Source organism: Polypterus senegalus, chromosome 3 (assembly GCF_016835505.1).
Source record: "Polypterus senegalus isolate Bchr_013 chromosome 3, ASM1683550v1, whole genome shotgun sequence".
NCBI lineage: Eukaryota > Metazoa > Chordata > Cladistia > Polypteriformes > Polypteridae > Polypterus > Polypterus senegalus.
In genome coordinates this window covers 140,527,938-140,549,290 of record NC_053156.1, presented here as the reverse complement: position 1 = coordinate 140,549,290, position 21,353 = coordinate 140,527,938, and the positions used below count along the sequence as shown (strand labels likewise).

General features: G+C 36.8%; 1 protein-coding gene across 1 annotated transcript in view; it reads right to left on the bottom strand.

Moving 5' to 3' along the window:
* The window catches only part of mdn1 (midasin AAA ATPase 1), a 239,274-nt gene that overhangs the window by 66,517 nt on the left and 151,404 nt on the right, over positions 1–21,353 (bottom strand). The window contains exons 61-66 of the mRNA XM_039747985.1: positions 20,133–20,514; positions 17,636–17,748; positions 13,689–14,349; positions 8,236–8,397; positions 3,928–4,201; positions 588–823 (exon numbers count right to left, since the gene is read on the bottom strand). Coding sequence (XP_039603919.1) covers positions 588–823; positions 3,928–4,201; positions 8,236–8,397; positions 13,689–14,349; positions 17,636–17,748; positions 20,133–20,514 — 1,828 coding nt within the window. The remainder of the gene's footprint in view (positions 1–587; positions 824–3,927; positions 4,202–8,235; positions 8,398–13,688; positions 14,350–17,635; positions 17,749–20,132; positions 20,515–21,353) is intronic.

Below are 21,353 nucleotides of genomic sequence, written 5' to 3'. Positions count from 1 at the left end.
ACAAGCTGTCTTACAATTTTAAACATGTGTGTAAACTTAAAACCTCAGAGAAGAGAACTATATAAGAAAAAGTAACTGAATAAACATAGCAAATTAGCTTTTGTTATAAATGAAACCACTGTAAAGACAACAGGTTGATGCTTGTGAAATGTCAATGATAAGCATGTTTAAAACAAAGACAAAGCAGCCTATTGAGTTTTAAAATAATGACTCTATAAAGTTTTATAATATTTACTTAGAGCAATAATACAAATTTGACCACTGATTAAAACAGATTAAATGCCTTAGGGATTACCTTTCTCTTAATCAATACAATTTCAGTTACAGGTATTCAGCAGGTTGATGTCAGAGGAAATGGCTACATAAAGTTAATTCCAAAAGCAGCTATTTGCTTAGACACTCCTACTACATAGCATCATAAATAAGCAAAGACAACATGGGTATTATAGTAAGCCTATTATAATTGACTGTAATAAAATACAAAGAGAATCAAAGACCGCAACACTAATGCAGCATTTTTGGGAAACAAACTGTGTAGCTTTGCTAAAATTTATTTTGTGAGTAATCTGAAGAATTAAGTGTCTCACCTGCATGAGAGCTGGGTGTTCAGGCCATTCCTGAAGCCTGCTCTGAACAGCCTTATTGAGATCCTCAAGAACAGGATGACAAAGCCTAACTTGGGCAATGTTGGCATGCTGATAAAAATCATATGGTCCACTGGGTTTCAGAAACAGGTCAGTTGAAGTGTTATTCAATATTGTGTTTTGAATGAGGGCACTTATCAAAAGCTGACTACCAATGAGCTGCTCATTATGCTCACAACCTGAAAAAGAATAAGATGGAAAAAAGCTGGTGAGATCTAAATGAGAAAAAGGCACCTATACCATCAAATACTAGCAAGAATTTATTTATACTGTGACCAATATGCTGAAGAGGTCAAAAAGCGGTACATGCAGAGCACAGAACAAACCCTTTTTACACACTAAGCCCTCAGGAAATCATCAGGTTAACCATCTCAGGAATTTACTTCAATTAGGTTTATTAACATTATTATTTTTAGCAGAAACCTGTATTATGCTTGTTAGGGGTTTGCCCGTGTCTAGCCTTGTGTTAATAATCTTCAGTTATTAGTTAATTAACTTGGGGTTCACATTAATGACAGTATGGACTGGTAACTATATAAGAAACAGCAGAGGGGACTGCATTCCTTTAATGTGGGTAGCAACATCCTTCACCATTTTGTGTTTTTTTTTTTTTTTTACACCGTGGTGGGTCTTAGGAAACACTACTGGGGCTCCTTTATACCAATGGCAATGTACTCCTTTATAATGCCAAACTGTGACTGTGGCAGCCAAGTCAGAAGTTTTCTCTCCCTCTTTTTTTTTTTTAAAAAATAATTTTCTTCCTTTTTAGTCATTCTGGTGGGTGTTCAGACCATAGTGTGTGCGTATGTATTTATCTATTTTATTTAATTAATTAACTTTTGTAAAATGGCAAATTTTCCCGTAGGGACAAATAAAGTTCTATCTATCTTATTTGGTTTTGTGTCAAAGACCAAGGCCACCATCTCAGATGAACTTTGTTCAGATCCAGCACATTATGAGGAAGCCCTTGTGTATATTTAAAGCACGTGCACAGATCAGTGACATGTGGTGGCATTTTCTAATTCTGGTAGCCTTGGGTCCTTTCTGGCTTGGTTCTTGCTTAAATTAGGTATGTTTTTGTTAAAACTAAACTTTAGATTAGTGCTAAGGAATTTTGTCATTTGAATTTGGTTTATATATTTTTTTCCTGTATTTTTTTTTTTTTTAGTATTTTTATTTAATTTATGATGTTTCTTGTCTCTTCTTGGGGCTAGTTTAAATCTTTCATTTATTAATAAAAGTCTTGAAAAAAGTTGATCATGGGATTGTCCATTTTTTAATTTTGTTTCTGGCTTGTTTGAAGACTGATCATGACAATATTATTAATAATGTTAGTGCCAGGAATAGATCCCAAACCAGAATCATACTGTGTTTAATTGTGGGTTCAATAGTGCTTAAAATGCTTGAGAGCAGGCCTTGATTATTTGCTGTCACTCTTTATGTCAAATTTTAAAAGGACCCTGGAAAATACTGTAAGGAAAACAATTTTTCTTTAATGCCTTCAACTTTGTGCTTGACAAAAGTAATACTGCAATAGAACAAGTCAAAGAGCAGTCAATTCAGCAATTAGTAGAGTTCAGGAATTAATGGTTCTGGATTGGCTGCCTCGTGAACTGACCTCTAAATAGTTTTCAAAAACCAATTTCCTGGGTAAAGCAAAAAAGGTTTAAGAAGATACTAAGTATATTCAAAATAGATTAGCTATTCTGTGGTTACAAGAAGCTTTGCTCTGTTAAATTCTCAGAGTTTGTTCTTGTTTTTCTAGTGTTGTATCCGCCAATTCATTTCAAGAAGTTTCCAAAAGCTTCTAACATTCTTAGGAGCGACAGCTATGAGGCTATCCATGTTATATTCGCCTGTTTTTTAACACTCACCAGAACTGGATGAAATGCCACTGTGGTACTTTTCAGGTCACTGCTTTTTTTTGAAATTAACAAAAAGCATAGCAAATTCAGAGATTAGAGAGTTAGACACTTTTGATATCCTGAGGGGAGATCAGTGCAAGTAAATGTTAATAAGTCAAAAAGCACTTTTCGTAAGATTTTTATTGTTCACATTTCCTGCAACCATCCATTAACCTAGGTGAACAGCACTGACACGTGGCCAATTCAGATGAGATGAGGAAAACTTTTTTTTTCAAAATGTCCATAATCAATAATGTCGCAGTTGTAGTCTAAATGAAAACTAGATATAAATAAAAGTGGCCAAGCCTTGCCACTTGTTCTATTACTGCAAAAACAAACTTTTAAAAAGGAAAATGGCAGACAATGTTCCTTTGGAGATATAAAAATAACTGCTTTGAAACAAAAACACCATGAAAAGAGTCTGCAGACATATATTGCCACTTTCAAAAAGAATACACTTCATCTGCCACCCACTGCATAGTTGCTTCACTGAAACTTGTGGAAGTCCAGTTCTGTTTTCTCACAAAAATATACCCATCGTCTAAAAGAGATGGACCTTTGAAGCAGCTGACACAGATACAGGAAAAATGTGAAACAAGATGTGCTCTTGCTTCAGAACTCTGCCTAGTGTTCCAAAACAAGAAAATTCTATGTTTAAGTGAAAACTCAATTCATTTTACATAACTTTTTTTTTTAATTACATCGACCACTAGCCCACAATACATGCCCTATGAATTGTTCAACAAAAAATAACATATATATACATAAAGACAACAAATGTTGGCAGCATGAAATCAGACACATTATTTCTGTTTGGCAGTGCTACACTTCAGATCGACCAGGGACAGGGTTTTACTTGCAAAAAGGGAAGACCGGTTAGAAACCTTCCTGTCAATTTGACATTCTTATTAACTCAGGAAAAAGAATATCATTTCAAATAGAAATTGTATTTATATCTGCATTTATAGTCTCCATTTGCTGCATAGTAATGACTTTACATATGTCCTTTATAAATTAGTGATCACTTCTTTGTATAGCACTTGTTAGTGTGAATATCAATTTTCTGCACAAAATGCAACATTCTTGCTCTTATTTCTACTTTTCAAATACCAGATTTTCATCTTACTGTAACTGTAGGCCCACTTGCTAACAAGGGGAAGTTGCATGGCACAGCAAATATTTCACAGGAAATGAAATCTTTAACAGAACAGTAATTAATGCAATGTACTATTTTTCAGTCTAACAAAGACTCAAAATATGTGAAAAATCCTTTTATATTTTAAGATGTGTCTATAAAACATCAAAATGCACACTGTACTGTTAAAAGTGAATAAAAGTTAATAGCTTCTGCTTCTGTACCAAATGGTTGAAAAACATACCAATCAAGTGGTAAACGTTTGCCATCAAGGGAGCAGCTGTTTGATAGGATGATGTCAGGGCAGAGAGAAAATCCTTTGGCTGGAAAGCTGAATAACCTGGCTGGTACCAGAGTGAGTGAGAGAACTCCATGCTAATCCGTTGGTGAACCTGTATCAATGTCCACATACAACTCAAGGAAACGGAGCGGGACTCAGATGAGTTGTTCTCTGAATCTTCCAAATTATCAGTGGAAACAGACTCTAAACTTGGCTCAGATACAATATCTGTAAAATCCTTTACATGAAGTGAGAAAAAAAAAAGATACATGTTAACACCCTCAATAACTATAGTGTTATTTCAAGAAAGTGTAATATAAAAATTGTGTTGAGTCCCTTATACACAACAATATAATCAAATAGCGGGCCAAAATAGGAATAAGTCAGGGCAAAAGGAAAGAATCAAGGATAGAGAATACATTTTTGATCCTCAACATAAACTATTACTATTGGCCCTGACATAATTCAGTTCTAGTCATAGAATATGTACCCTAACCTGGTATTAATGAGCTTGTCTCCCAAGCGATGAGAAGGGTCTGCCTGCAGACCGTGCACTCTCAGCCACATGCACGCTCAGCCACTGACGTTAGATGCACGCTCAGCCACAACAGGAAGTGCAACCGGGGAGTCGTTTCCTGATTGCTAAGTTGGTACGTTTGCTAGTTAGTCTTAACATTTATGAACAATATGGAATATTCTTAATCATGTTAACATGTGCATATTCACGTTGTTTGGCTGGCCTGTGTTGGTTTATTAACATGTTTACCATTTTAACAGATCAAGTTAACCAAGGTAAATGCTTGCCTGTTAGTGCAATTACTAGCATCATGGCCATGGTAGTGTAGCGAGAGCGCTGATGTTTAGAGCGTGCTAGTTTAGTGTTCCCGCTGTTATCCCAAGGAAAAGACAATTATGCAACCATCATAACTTGCTAACATTATTTAAATTTAATGTATACAGTATTTATGTGTGATTAAAGAGTAAAATGAAAATAAAACAAATAGAACAATTCTATGTCGTTAATAATCTAATATATCAGAACTGTAATACGTACTATACTTTACATGTCATGAGTTACCAAACTGTGATTAATAAATGGTGGAGGGAAAAGGACATTGGACACATCAGTAATCAAATGTTTATATATTTATATATATATTAACTGTAATACGTACTATACTTTACTGTGAGGATGCGTCAATACTGCCAGAAGTAAATTTTTTATCAGTTTTTTATAGGCCTACATCAATAATAATTGCATAAAACACATTTACATAAATACACCAAATTTTTATTCCTGTCTAAGGTATCTGTCCTTGCACACGCAAAAACAGCCAATCAGTGGTGCAGTGACAGCCAACACCAATTCACTGGTCTGGTCCAGTTGCCCCAGATACTGACTATGAAAGGAGTACGAAGCAATGAATGCAGAGGAAGATTCACTAGTTAATAGAGATGGGGGGTATTTTCCGTACATCGCTTAAATCATAGTCTAGCTGAATCTAATCATCTGAGATGAACGCGCTGATTGAAAAGCCCATATATATTGAGTCTAGAAAATATGATCAGCAAGTCTTTGATAGGCTGCAACAAAATGACGAAAGAACTTTTTTACACAAGCAGAGCAGGACCTTTTATTCAAAGGATATGAAGAATTTCAAGATTTAATATGCACAAGGGGTAACACTGCAAATGCAGCCCAAACCAGAAAAGACAGCTGGCAAAAAGTGGCTGACAAATTAAACGCATAATATTTATATAGTGTGCATTGTACTTACTGAATGCAGTGTTTCATTTCCTGTGTCAGATTAATTATTATTTAATGTCATAATTCCAGATCAGACATGAGCACAAGGAGAACATGGGAACAGGTTAAAGTGAAGTACAAGAATATACTTCAAACTGGAAAATATTGGTATATAACTATTTAAAGAATTGTTGAAATAAAGAATCATATATAAGAAACATTAATTTTAAAGCTAAGAAGAAGGCAGACAAGCAAAAAACATGTGAGGGGTCCACGTGGTTCAGACCTAACCCCTGCAGAAGAGTTGGCTCTCCAGCAAAATGCCCATCGCCCTGTTTCTGAGGGCATTTTTTTTTTGTTGGGTCAGTTGCAGGGAATGTCATATCCCTAGAACCTGTGTCTGACCATCGAGATATTGACGAAGGTAAGATATTTGATGAAGACACTGTGTCTGATTATTTATCAGGAGGAAAGGTACATTTTCCAATTAATGTTTGATCTAATTCCACTCTGATCACGCCCATGTGCCCCAATTACATTTGGAAATCCTGGGTAATGAGAATGTTAGGCTGATTGTGAGATTCTTTATGGAACTGTGGGTGTTTTTGCCTGTGTACCTGCAATGGCATGAAACGCATCTTTTATTTGTCTGCACACACAGGAGTCCAGGAAACACTATGAAACCCCAAAGGAAATATTTCAGAACCAAACAGACTTGTTATTTGTCTGCACACGCAGGTGTCCAGGAAACACTATGAAACCCCAAAGGAAATATTTCAGAGCCAAACAGACTTCACAAATTGCCTGGCAAACTGCACTTTTAGATAGATTTTCCGCATCGCCTACAGTATATAAAAAAGTGCCGCTTGCAAAAAAAACTCAAAGCAATGCATACTGTCTGTGTGGTTGTGAGAGCCCGATTTCGCCTACTTGACTTCGAATATAAGGTTCTATTAAATCTTTGAGTTAAAATATTCTCCCTCGGCTAAAGCGGTATCTTTCGAAAAGAATTTCCTCCAGGAGCAATGAAGGATCTTGCCGATCGCGCAAAACCCTCTCTATATGAAATTATCTTCTTATAATTTGCACATCGATATCAATTAGTAGCTCATTCATGAACGGCAAAGCCATGACTGCATAAATTCCATGCAAGGAAACTGATTAAGTGTGAGAGGTAATCCTTGTTTACAGGTTTGAGGATTTGGATCTGCTGCTATGACAACACATCCAGCAAGAGTTTCGAAAAACCAACAGATCCAGGATCATGCCAAATCGTCAACAATTACATCCGGTTAAACAAGTAATCCACGTATGAAAAATACCCCCATGATGTTCTGGCTCCATTTTGATTTGGGTTTAGCCATGTGCAAGACATGCACAGATTTTTAGAAGAAATGGTGGATTGCAGGAAGTTCACTATGTACTGCTGCCTCCTTAACTAAATTAATGTTTTTTATTGGTTTGTGTTTTGTTGTTGTTGGAGTTTTTTGAGGGGGTTCTTATGTATAAATAAATATATAAACATTTGATTACTGATGTGTCCAATGTCCTTTTCCCTCCACCATTTATTATTCACAGTTTGGTACCTCATGTATAGTACATATTACAGCTGTGATATATAAGATTATTAACGACACAGAATTGTTCTATTTGTTTTATTTTCATTTTACTCTTTATTCACACGTAAATTCTATATACATTAAATTTAAATAACGTTAGCAAGTTATGATGGTTGCATAATTGTTTTTTCCTTGAGATAACAGGAACACTAAACTAGCACGCTCTAAACATCAGCGCTCTCGCTACGCTACCACGGCCATGATGCTAGTAATTACAATAACAGGCAAGCATTTACCTTGGTTAACTTGATCTGTTAAAATGGTAAACATGTTAGTAAACCAACACAGGCCAGCCAAACAACGTGAATATGCACATGTTAACATGATTAAGAATATTCCATATCGTTCATAAATGTTAAGACTAACTAGCAAACGTACCAACTTAGCAATCAGGAAACGACTCCCCTGTTGCACTTCCTGTTGTGGCTGAGCGTGCATCTGACTTCAGTGGCTGAGAGTGCACAGTCTGCAGCCAGACCCTTTTGCAAGCGATGAGCTAGACCATTTCAGGGACCCTTAAACACATACAGGATGTTGTATACCATTTTCTGACTCACATAATCCAATTTAGGGTTGTGTAGGTTGAAGCATCTGTACGAGGGCAAGACCCAACCCTGAAATTGTCTTATGTTCTGTTGCAGGGCACTCTAAGATAAAAACACCAGTGCTAATTTAGACTGGTCAATTAACTTTGGATGAATACCTAAGAATATGGGGGAAAACTAGTGAATACCTGAAGTAAAACCTATGGGGGCAAGTAGAAACTGTGCAACTTCCACATACTCAGCAACTAAACAAAAATTCAAAACCAGTCTCCACTCTACCATATTGCCTTTCCCGATAAAGAGTTGAATGAAATAGAATGAGCCAATTTTAAACTGGAAATGACAAAATGAAAATTTTCACCTTATCATACTGTGGAAATAAGGCTCTAAATTCTTTCTCTTCCTCCTCCTCCTCACTTAGCCCTGTTCCGTGCTGTTGGCTACGATAGCGATACAAACTTGTTTTCTCTTTCTCCCTCTGTCTTGCAAGAAGCTCCAGCTCATCCCATTCATTGACTACAGCCTGTAAATATCAAAGACAGAATGAAAATTCTACTGTAATGACTATTAGTTTAATTAGGACTCATATTTCCATTACAATATTTACTTTACAGAAGCACTGCTCTATGAAGAATACTTTCAAAGAGAAGTTAGCTTATATAGATATTTCAAATTTCTTGCATCTGGGCAGTTACAATGCAGCATATATTTTGATAAAGCACAAACTATATAATGTAAGCATTCAAAAATAATGTTTCAGATTTAAAAGTCTTATTACATTAATTTTAGTAGTAACCAAAGGGGTTTAGGAATGGATGGCAGGCAGATGCTTATGAGAATGACTGTTTGAAAGGCCTTGTATGTGGAGATGTAAAGTGAACAATTTGTTTTAATATACATATTCTGACATTTATAACATACTGTACTCTTCCAAAAGTTTTATAAAACTGTACACTTGGTGTCTATATATATATATATATATATATATATATATATATATATATATATATATATAAAAATATAACAACAAAAATGATAGCAAAGTAATGGCAATTTTTTACATAACAGTATTACTCTGAATCAAAGCTTAAAAAACATCAGATTTTTTACGAGAATGAAAGATTTTGAGCAATAAAACAATTATAAATACTCTCCTGCATTTTTTTAAAGAGACAATAATACAGGCAAATACAGCAAAAAATTCAGACACAGGATCCTAAAAATTTCTTAAAATAATGAATTTGTAAAATAGGAAGAATCAAAAACACACAGGTAAGAGGCACAGAAAGTATTTATGTTCTTCGCCACATCTCTTTACTCCTCCATTAATATGTATGCAATATTTCCATTTAAAAGTATTTTATATTTGCTTAAACAGGTTTAATGATACTTTTAGTGACAATATATGCTGTTTAGTTTGTAAACAAAAACCAAAGAGGAAGCAGTCAGAGATGTTTACTTCACCAGCTGCCAGATAAGCAATGTATCTACCGACGCCATACAGAAAACTAATTTCTAACCCAGTGCTGGTATGCCGTGAGCACGGACTAAGGGTGCCGTTGCCAGGTGTCAGAACATAAAAAATTTGATTTGAACTGATAATAATAATACCAGTTACACCTCAAGACTAAAGCCATGCTACCTGTGTGCTTTAATACAGTCCAGCGTGCATCCTATTTCAACTGCAGTCTGACGAATTAATAAATATTAGCTCTAATTTACTTACTTGCCACAGGGTAAGTGACGTTGCTTCCTGTTGTCTGTCTGTTTTTATTTTTGCGCCAAAAATGGCCGACTGTAGTAAAAGTCGTAAATGTAAAAACAACAGTAGCATCAACGACCTCAATGAAAATGATAATGCGGGGAGCAGTAAAGTTGCAAAAACGAAAACACGATACTATCAGGACAGTTACTTGAATTATGGGTTTACATTTGTTGACAAAAAAGGTATTCAGAACCTGCGATGTTTGTTGTGTGGTGATATCCTTTTAAATGAAGCCATGGTTCCAAGCAAATTACGACGTCACTTTCAAACCAAGCATCAGAATGCAAATAACAAGAACTCGGCATATTTAGGCGTTTAATGGACAGCCAGCAGAAGCAAGCACAGCTGTTTTTGAAAACTGTGTCAGACAAAGCCCAGGTGGCTAGTTTTGAAGTCGCAGAACTGGTTGCCATGGCAATAAAACCACACACCATAGTCGAATCTTTGATTATGCCAGCATGCAAGATAATGGTGAAAACGATGCTTGGTGACGATGCTGAAAAAGTGATATCCAAATGCCATCGTCAAACAACACCGTTTCTAGGAGGATAGAAGCCATGTCATCTGACATCAACAAAAAGTGTGCGTTTTACTTCAGACCTGTAAACGATTTGCTCTGCAGATCGAGGAGTATACAGATGTTAGTGGAAAATCCCAGTTGCTGGCCTTTGTAAGGTTTTCGAACGGGACAGAAATGTTGGAACAGTTTGTGTTTTGCAAGGAACTTATTGAAACGAAGGGAGAAGATGTATTTAAACATGTTTGCACGTTTTTCAGTGAGAATGATTTGTTGTGGGAATGATGTGTTGCTATTTGCACAGATGGTGCTCCTTCTATGACCAGCAAAATGGGTGGTTTCACAGCATTTGCTAAGCGTGAAAATCCGAACATAATCACCACCCATTGTTTCATACATAGAGGAGCACTTGTGAGCAAGACGCTGGGAACTGAACTGCAGTCAGTTGTAGATCAGGTTGTTAAAATTGTTAACTTCATCAATGTCCGTCCAGTCGAATGCAAACTGGTTGAGAAACTGTGCAAAGACGTGATCAGAACATTACACTCTGCTAATGCATACAGAAGTCAGATGGCTGTCAAGAGGTAAAGTTCTGTCACGGGTGTATGAACTGAGAGATGAACTCCGCCAGTTCTTTCTTAATGAACAAGCAAACAAAGAGTTCGTAACAATGTTGGCTGATCCAACATGGTGCAGTAAACTTGCATATCTCGTTGACATTTTTGAAGTATTAAATGCATTGCATTTGGGCATGCAGGGCAATGATTCGAACATACTGTCTATTACTGACAAGCTGCAAGCTTTCCTTCGCAAACTTCTGATGTGGACAAGTGAAATAGAAACAACCCATTTAATTTGCATGTTTCCTCGTGCAGTACAGGCTGATCCTGGCGCCGTCGTGTTGCATGATGTCATTGTTAAGCATTTGTCACAGATGGGAGACAATTTGCAACATTACTTTCCAAGTTTAGACATCCCTGGCAATGACTGGATAAGGAACCCTTTCCATCAGCAGTTGGACTTGTCCAACTTGCAGATGACAGAGAAAGAACAGCTACTTGCTACGTGCGAGTGACCAAACATTACAGCTGAAGTTTAAGGACATAAATTTAACAGAGTTTTGGATTATGGTTGAAAAGGCATACTTATTCCATTCTGCACCACTTATCTGTGTGAAAAGGCATTCTCGGCATTGACACTACTGAAGACAAAAGACAGAGGATGTTTATTGTCAGTTGAAAATGACTTACGAGTGTGTTTGTCAACTGCAGGTCGAGCTCGTATTGACAAACTTTCAAATTCTCTTCAAAGCCAGCCTTCACATTAATCATGACGTTATAGTCTGCTTTGTGCCTTGTGACTTATTGCACTTCTCAAGTTTGTGTTGTGTTCAAGTTTTTCATTTGAGACTGGTTTACTGGCAATTTATTTTTGTTACCTTTGTAAATGCAAAAATGTGTAGTTGGTACGCCTTATAAAAATAGAAATCTCATTCTACTCAGCTGATGAGTTAAGATTAAATTGTTAATTTGAGTAGTTGCATATCAGAGTGAAGGGGTGCCATTAGCTGAAAAGATTTCACTAAAGGTGCCATGGTTTGGGAGAGGTTGGGAAGCACTGTTCTAACCAATGATTTTTGCCTAACTACAGTTTCCAAATGATATGAAACAGTAAAGTATATTCTTAAAGTTGATGATCTGCATATATTCAAAGAGAATCATGAGCATACATGAAAATAAGCATTATATCCTGGTGCACATTACAATAGTAAGGGTTCCGGTTTGTCTTAGACCATGAAGGTGTTAATTAAGAAAGGCCACAATAAATTTTACTATGCATGAGCGGCCTGCCTGCCTGCCCTTTCACTTGCCTGACACTAATTAAACAAGTTTCTCTAAGCATTCAAGGTTTAAGAGAACACTATAGACAAGTTTTGCTGGGATCTGGGGGAGCAGTCATGGGATGCACACTACATCCCCCGGAACACTTGTTGGCAGCCCCCCTGGGTTGCATCGGGGCCAATATTTTGGAACACCGGAGCTCATTCCTGTTGGGCTCCATGGCCACCGCCAGGGGGAGTTGCACAGCCGAACATGCCCGTCTGGGAAGAAAACGCAGCCACACCCGGAGGTGCAGCTGGAAGTAAGTCAACGAGCACCTGCAGCACTTCCGGGTGGACTATAAAAGGAGTTGACAGTCACCACTCCAGGCGCCAGAGTCGGGAGGAGGAGGACAAAGCTGCCTGGGAGGAGTAAAGGAAGTGATTTTTGGGTGTTTTGGGACTGTGTTGGGCCTGTGGGACATGGGGAAGACATGCCCCATGGCTGAAGAAAAATTAAAAACATTTTTGTTTATTTTTATACATGCCTCTGCTGTAAGTCTGTGTTGGGCCAACACCTATATCATGCCTTTGCTACAAATATATTATATTATATACACATGCAGAGCAGGTTAGAGACAATGGAAGTAGGAAAATTCGAAAGTCTCAAAAAAATGATATTAAAGATTGCAGAAAATATTACTTGGTGAAATAGTGGAACAGCAAAAAGAGATCGAGTAGTTTTTGAGGATGTCTGGGGGAGAAGAGAGACAAGGCAGTGAGACAAAAAGACAGCTGATGTACAGCCTTTTAAACGCTTGAAGCGCCACAGAAAATGCAGATCACGTGGCACGGCAGCAGCAGCAAACCAGCAGCTGATCAAGCAAAGAGGTTTTTTTTTTAAACCTCCTATGTTTCCCATTGTATCACCGTTTAAGAAGGTTTCTGAGAAGCGACTGCGTCTCCATGGGGTGCATTCAGCCCCACAATGCCGTGTAGCGTAATGGAGCATTTAAGTTTATATGTCTGTGCCTCTTTATGAATAATAATTAAGTCACATAAGAATATGCTAAACTAGTTTAAAACTATGTAAGAATTAATTGTTAAGGACCTGTAGTCAAGAGGCACCACAGCAAGCACTCTGTAGCTTAGCCCTTAATAGTAAAGCTGCATGCTACTGCCTAACTGACACGGCTGTCCATTACATCAGCCTTAAGAGATGATAGTGCAACAAGTAAACATTAACTGTCCAAAGTAGTGGTGAGAACTAATTAACCAAAGGCCCTCAATCTTTAACAGCTCAGGATTAGGGAGGAGGAGTGACTAGGCGATACGCACATCCATGAGCCAAATATGTTCTTTGAACCAAAGGGATTTTAATGAAGAAACAGACAGTGAAGGGTAAATTGTTAAGAGAAAGTCAATGACAGCAAGATATTGTTATGAGAGTCTGCAATGCCTGGTAATTTTTATGAGAAAAGGTGTCGAACGAGGTCATACAACACTGCCATATTTGCCAGGTGCTCAAATAATCTGAATTGAGTCTGTATGTGTGCCGTACAATAAATAAGCTAATGCCTTCTTTTGGACCGAGGGTGCCCGTGCTGCCTAATCTGCTTCAACAACAGTACCTAGCAACCTGAAACAAAAATAAACAAATACAGTGACATCCATAAAAATCAATCAAAAACAAAAAGCAAAAGAAACACCCACCTGACATATGTGTCTAAACAGACTTAAGGTGTCCAAGTCCAAGTATCCCAAGGACAAGACATGGCAAAGTAGGAAATGTAGTGCATTCAACAATAGCTGTACTTGGTCAGGAGAAGCATCAACTTCCTTGCTCAAATGAAGAAGTTTTCCAGTATTCTTTAGGACATCCGAGGCAACTTTAGAGCACAGATGTTCAGCGCGGGCCAAATAAGATGGAAAACCAGGGGACAAAGAAGGAAACGCTAGAAGGCAAGACATAAACTCTGACAAATGAGGCACATGGAAAAGAGTAGCAGAAACCTCTGATGCAACAAGTCGCATCCCATGTTGTATCTGAAGAACAGATGCCCTCACAGGGCTCACAATATCTGGATATAAAGGATATTTTTCTGTAAGTCTATTGATGAAATGATGGAGTGAAAGCTGCCATGTTGCCTCTTCATTTAACAGACTTTGTATCTCTACATTTGTTTTAGTCTCAAGCATTTTTAGTAGACGTGATAGCAAATCCTGAACCCAAGAAACCTGAGCAATGCTAGTAGTAAAATGATGCATATCTTTGTACAAATTTTCATATTGCTGGTCATTTGGTCTGTATGCTTGCTTTCTAGAAAGTTCTGCAATTCGAGACCTCAAAAACTTCATTCTTGAACAGAGGAATCTGAAAAGATAAGAAAAACAAAGAGTGACGTTTCTTTCTGAATATTCTGAGTAGTTTTAAAACAAACTGATACGGAAGCTCCCCTTGACAAATGTTTGTGTTATAGCAGACTAAAATATCTTTCCAGTTTTTAGTTCCAGTGGGTTAATTCATTATCCAACAAGAGTTGAATCATTATATACAAATGAACAAGAAATAATGAAGAAAGGCACACAAGGCTTAAGGAAAAGAGCCATCTTTAACATTGCTAAATGTAAATGTAGTGATTAGCATTTATTGTAAAACTTGCCAAATTGATCAACATATATTGTAGATTAAAATAAAATGTTGCACAGCAATGTAGACTTTAACTCCAATGTCATTTATAAACTAATTAATACTATGTTCTTCAAATTCAAGGAATTATACTACTTGTGTTCTCTATAAGAATAAGAGTATAAACAGTATGAAATGAGCTGTGGGCCTGTTCTTTTTACTAGTGATGAGAGAACACTGAAGGATCCTTCACCATGAGTTTTCCAAACTCCGCAACATGCACTGATGTCAATGAGGAAGGAGGAACTTTACTACTTTTTAGTGAACTAGAAAGTTGCATTGACATTTAATTATATCTGAGGGCTAGCAAGTGTTTGACAACTATAATAGACCAATTACTGTGGACAGAAATGAGATGTGAGCTGTGAGGCAGCAGTGCCAATCACTGCGTCACAATGCCTCAAACAACAAAAGACCCAGATGGAACGATAACCACAACCAAAATACAATAAATCGCCACAAACTAGTAATAAGTAAACAAAAAATACATATTGCACTCACAGATTAATAATGCTTTTACAAATTAGGTTTAAAGTTAAGATATCTACTGAAAGATCTGTTTACATGCTGGACAAAAAAGGGAATCTTGAGGTCAATGGATGAGTGGTTTCATGCCATTCTAGTAAGAACTAAGAGGAAAGAAGTCCTGGTAAGTTATAGATTAACATAATGTTTATTCAGGACCAATAGGGTAGTACAGATTTGATTATTTTCTACCTTTTCAATCTCCTTAAAGGCATATTTATACCCTGTTTCTTTTGAATCTGTGATTCACCTGGTATGTTTTTATACGGAGTACAGGTGTTTTTATTTTAAAATACTAGGGTGCTACGCACCTTGCTCGCCCACCCCTGTGTTTGGTTTACCAGATTTACAATTTAAAGAGATTGTTTTGTTCATGAGAATTGTTACATATGCATTATTTTCACTTTTACTATAAAAACTTTTGTAAAAACAATACTTGTCCTTTATTTCTGGCCCCGTGTGTGGTTACATCTCTCTTGCCAGACATATAATGCCGCTTGCGTTTTGTTTTGATGGGGGTTTGGTGGCTGAATGCATGCTAAGGATATGCCATCTGATAATCTGCGGTCTTTTTGCTGCTTGCCAGCTGCCTGTTCTGCTTGTCGCATGTCACTGTTTTAAGAGCTGGGAGCATATGATGTGTGTCTGCCAAATGCAATCCAACAACTGCAAGGTTAGATGTCTGTGGACTTTTTTTTTAATGATGGCTCACTGTCTTGTCTCACATGACGTTGTTAAAAAAAAAACAAAAAAAAACAAAAACAATAATTTTCCTTTATTTCTGGCCCCAGGCATAGTTAAATCTCTTTCTTGCAGGACATACAACTCTGCTCGCGTTGTGAAGGGGGTGTGAGCTGCTGTTGCGCTGCCCTTCGATCATTTTAAAGCCTGTACAACCACTGTCCTTTTTGCCACTTTAAGTCTCTGTTGCTCGCATTGTGCTCGCTTCTCCGTGATCATAAATATACACTTGACCGAATTGTGTTTTCTTTGAAATTAAACTTGTCGCTGCTTTAACTGTTGCGGGACCACAGATTCTCATAGCGTATGTTCCATTATTGTGTAAATCTGCGTTTTGTGCATTGAATGATGCGAATGCAAAAAGACTTTGTTTTCTGCTGCTTGCCTGTTATTTCTGACCTCGCTTTGTCCTGCTATTTTTTCCAATCACACCTGGTCCTGATGATTAATTTCCTTTTGTTTGCACTAATGCGATCTTTTAGTCGTCAACGTTTCATTTATAACGTATTGTCCTTTATACACTTTATATGCACTGAGACCCCTGTATCTGTGTGTGCTGCTTCCCTTTACACTACTGATTTTTTTTTGCTGGCCGTGCTCTGATATTGCTTGTAAGTAGGGTGTGTCTTGCAAGAATCTCGTGTTCTATATCCCCACGATCTTTTGTCTCGCGGGTCTTTGATTTGTCTTCCGTGATCTTAACGTGAAGATCACATTTCGTCTCCTAGTCATTCCCTCCCACAGGATTTTTTTTTTATAATAAGAGAGATGAAATTTGTAGCAAGCACAAATGAAGCACTTAGGCAAAGGGGGTAAATTTTACAGCAGACCATAGGACCTCATTCATCTTGACTTCTGCATATTTCAATATGTTTTATGATAAACTTTAGTGGAAATCTTATGGAAACTTTTCTTTTTATTTAATGGGTTCAATTTTGTCACTCTCCCATGACATCTAGATGCATTAAAGACAAAGGAAATTGTTAAATATATGGTTGTTTTTTAACCATTTCAGCCGTTAAAAGACTGTTATGTGTTAGTTATGCCACAAGTCTAACTTGTGTTCTTCAGGTCTGGAGGGCAATCTTTTCTACAAACAATCATGCATGTGGTGAATCTATAGCATGTTTCATAATGCACTTTATTGTGCTTTGATAGATCTTCAACCCTTTGGAAACTAAACTGTGGCTTTACCAATTGTAGCTCAAATTTTCTTTGCATGTTCTTTTACTATCTTGATGTAGTCTCTGTTAGAGGTACAAATCAAACATGCAACTTCCCCCAAGACAAATGTAGTTAAGCTGGAGTTAACACACTCTAATTGGACAAAGATGACTTTTATTCCTGTTATGACATGTATTTTAAAGATAGATATTTGGAACTAGGCCTGGAAATGTCCATCTTAAAAAAGGGAGTTAATTCTTAGGAAAGTAGTAAATAGATATTGCATACATTGAATCTGCATAAACTGTACTTGCAAAGGTTTTTCCTCTGGAAATGCAATACCTTTCTAAATTTGATCTTTTTAATATCTTCAAAAATGGTCATTTCTTGAATGCCAAGGGATTATTATGTTACTTAATAGCACACTTTTATTGTACAGAATAAACTATGGAGAACTACAGAAACCAAGAGAAATGTCTAAGTGAACACAGCAGACTGGAACACAATTCTCTATTCTCAGAATTATTGTCTCACTGCATACCTAAGACGTGGATGGTGCAATTTTTGTGAAAACCCATCTTCTTTTAGTTCTTCACCACACAAAACTTGAGATGACATTTGACGAGCAGTCCATTCACTCTGCAAGGTCTTTAACTGAAATGAAACCAATGCATCAGCCAATTTATAGAACAACGCTTTACTTAACACTGTCTTACTGATCATATCAAAGTAGTGTGTTTCCTACAGTGGCATGCAAAAGTTTGGGCACGTTGCTTAAAATGTCAGTTACTATGCATAGTTAAGTGACCAGAAGATGAACTGATCACCAAAAGGCATAAAATTAAAAGACTAAGCATTTCTTTAATATTTTAAACAAGATTACATTTTCATTTCAATCATTCACAGGTACTAAATTCCAAAAAAAAATGAAAAGAGCCTGAAGCAAAAGTTTGGGCACCCAACATAGTCAATACTTTGTAACACCCCCTTTAGCAAGTATTATAGCTTGTAAACACTTTTTGTAGACAGCTAAGAATCTTTCAGTTCTTACTTGGGGTATTTTGCCCATTCATTCTTGCAAAAGGCTTCTAATTGTCCAAGATTCTAGGGCCATTTTGCATACACTGCTCTTTTGAGATCCATCCATAAATTTTTAATGATGTTTAGGTGGGGGACTGTGAGGGCCAAGGCAAAACTGTCAGGTTGCGCCTCTTGAGGTATTCCACTGTAAATTGAGGTGTGTTTCAGATCATTATCTTGTTGTACGACCATTCCTATTTTTTAACTTCAACTTTTTTAAAGATGGTGTGATGTTTGCTTCCAAAATTTGCTGGTATTTATTTGAATCCATTCTTCCCTCTACCAATGACATGTTCCTTGTGCCAGTGGCTGCAACACAAGACAAAAGTAAAACTGATCCATCACCATGCTTTTAATATTTGAAGAGGTGTTCTTTTCCTCTAAAAATACTGTTACACATTGTGGCCAAAAAGTTCTATTTTGGCTGAATGTCTAGGATGCAGGAAAGGTTTTCTTCTGCAAACTCTACAATGAAGGTCATATTTGTTTGCTGCACCATAGTTCATTGTACATATTACATAGTACATTGCACCACCACTCCAGAGTCTGCTAAATCTTTCTGAAAGTTTTTTTCAGTTAAACAGGGGGTTTTATTTGCCTTCCTAGCAATCCAATGAACAGTTCTTTCAGAAAGTTTTCTTGGTCATCTTGACCTCCACCATTTCTGTTAACTGCCATTTCATAGTAACATTATGAACTGAAGAAACCTGAAAATGCTTTGCTATTTTCTTATTTTATTTTTCAGAGTGCTAAGGCAGCTGCTTAGAGGAGCCCATGGCTGTTGATTCTTGGGATGAGGCTTGAGGAGTCAAGAGAATTTATACAGCTTTGCAATTTGCATCACCTGGAGTTCCTTAACGATGACTGTGAACAAGCCACAGTGCTAATGAGCTAATTAAGGTTTGAGACCTTGGTTTAAAAAAAAAAAGTTATGAGACCACAAATATTTCAGGGTGCACAAACTTTGGCATGGCGATCCTTTCCTTTTTTTCATTGTAGAACTGTACAAAACAAAAACAATAAGCTACTTTTGCATAAAATGTTGAAAAGAAATATGTCCTCTTTAACCTAATGCCTTTTGGTGATCAGTTCATCTTCTGCTCACTCAACTATTTACAGTAACAGACATTTTAAGCAAGGGTGCTCAAATTTTTGCATGCCACTATATAGAAACTGTGAGCTATATAATATAAGCTTAAACTCTAAGGTTACCTTAACTAGACACTGCAGAAATATTACAAAAGTATTTAATCTATAACTATGGCCCTCAAACACAAGCAACCACCATAAATGTGACTTCTGCTGAAATTTGTACTGTTTATGGCATAAGTATATATTGTGCTATCTACCTAATATGTACCCCCAAAGCACTCTCTTGAAAATATATATTTTTAAAAATTTTGTCAGTAATTTCTGTTACTGGGCATGTCATCTAGTGCTACAAAATCTAGACTCACCCATACTTCTTGCATAAATTTAAACAAATTAAAAGAAATTTAATTTTCAAATGGAAAGAATCTAGCCTTTAACAAGGGATCAAGATTTGTTGGTCTAGCACTATACCAAATAATTATCCTTATCCAATATACAAACAAATCCTACATACTTTAGTAGGTACATGTCAAAGCAAATATTGGAGGTTTCTGCCGTATTTTCTTTAGTCTTTCAGCCTCGCTATAGTAAAATCCTAATTAGAGTTCACATCTTACTCACACCAGTACCTGAAAATAGCAAATTTAAATAAAGGGCTACAACACATGATGTTACCATTCCTCACTGTAGAAGAATGGTAAAATAAGTAACAGAATTAAATGTATAATGGTATAAATAAGATGCCAAATGTGTTATTAAACATAACTGCACCAAGGACAACACTAAAATTATGATTAATATGATCTTTAACCATATGTTTCAAATGTATAAGATCATTAAGAAGATAAATATAATTATATACACACCTCTTTCTGCAAATAGCCAAGCTTGTACATTCTCTTCAAAGCAGGATCAAACAATGTCTGAGGCATCCAAATTAACATCTGTAACAATCCCATATGAACCCAAAAAATGCCAGACTGCACATTCTGGGAAGAAATTGCATCCAGTCTAGCAAAGAGTTTTATACAGGTTAATGTTTCACATATAAATGACTCAGGCAGAACTTTTGATGGGATGACAGATCTAAAAATCTGTTGCATGTACTGGACAGCAGATGCATCCCGCTTAGTAATTAGCCTCCTGCAGTATTCCAAGTACTCCTCCTTCAGTTCATCAGGTACAAGAATCTGAATAGCCTTGAGATGTCTGTGTAACAAGATTCCCTGAAGTCTCTGGTCTGTTTCTCTGCAAGAATCAAGCACAAATGTTAAAACAGAAAAATGTGTGGCTGGCCAGTGGAGAGAGAATACAACAAAACATCAATTTTAGCATGACAAACAAATAACAGCTTCCTTATCAAGTGACAAATAAATAAATAAATAAACAACAATGCTGCACACAATATGATTATATGAAACACTAAATTCCAAAGTATAGTGGCAGAGGTCTAGACTGGGTTGGCCAACTTTGATCCTGAAGAGTCACAGTGGCTACAGGTTTTCACTCTAACCATTTTCCAAATTAGTGACTAGTTTTTGCTACTAATTAACTTAATTTATTTGCAATTTAAGACTCAGACTCTTTAAATCAGGGCTGACCAACATTGGTCCTGTAGGGCCGCAGTGGCTTCAGCTTTTTGTTCCAACCAAAGAAATCATTCATTGCTGATGAAGCACTTATTCATAATACGACTCTGCCTTTAGCAAAAAGATCCCCAGACCATCAAACTTCCTCCTCCCTGCTTTTTTGCAATTTCTCTAAATGAAAGCCATACACTTCTAACTAAAGTAATGCTCTGTCTCATTTGATTTGTTAATTGCTGTTTTCTTGCGGGTATCACAGGAATTTACAACATTCTACAGTGTAATAGTGTCTATGTAGTACTTCAGAGGGTGTAATAACACAGCCTGTTCCAGCTCTGATTTAAGAGAGACAGAGGGTTTCTAAAAAATCAACAGAAGTTGGGACATCTGTGCAAACTGTATGCTTCAACGTGCAAGGCATAATTTACTTTAATTGCTGCAGAACCATCTGTAGGTTTTAACCTATTAGTTGTTCCCTGAAGAATGCCCATACAATGCTGC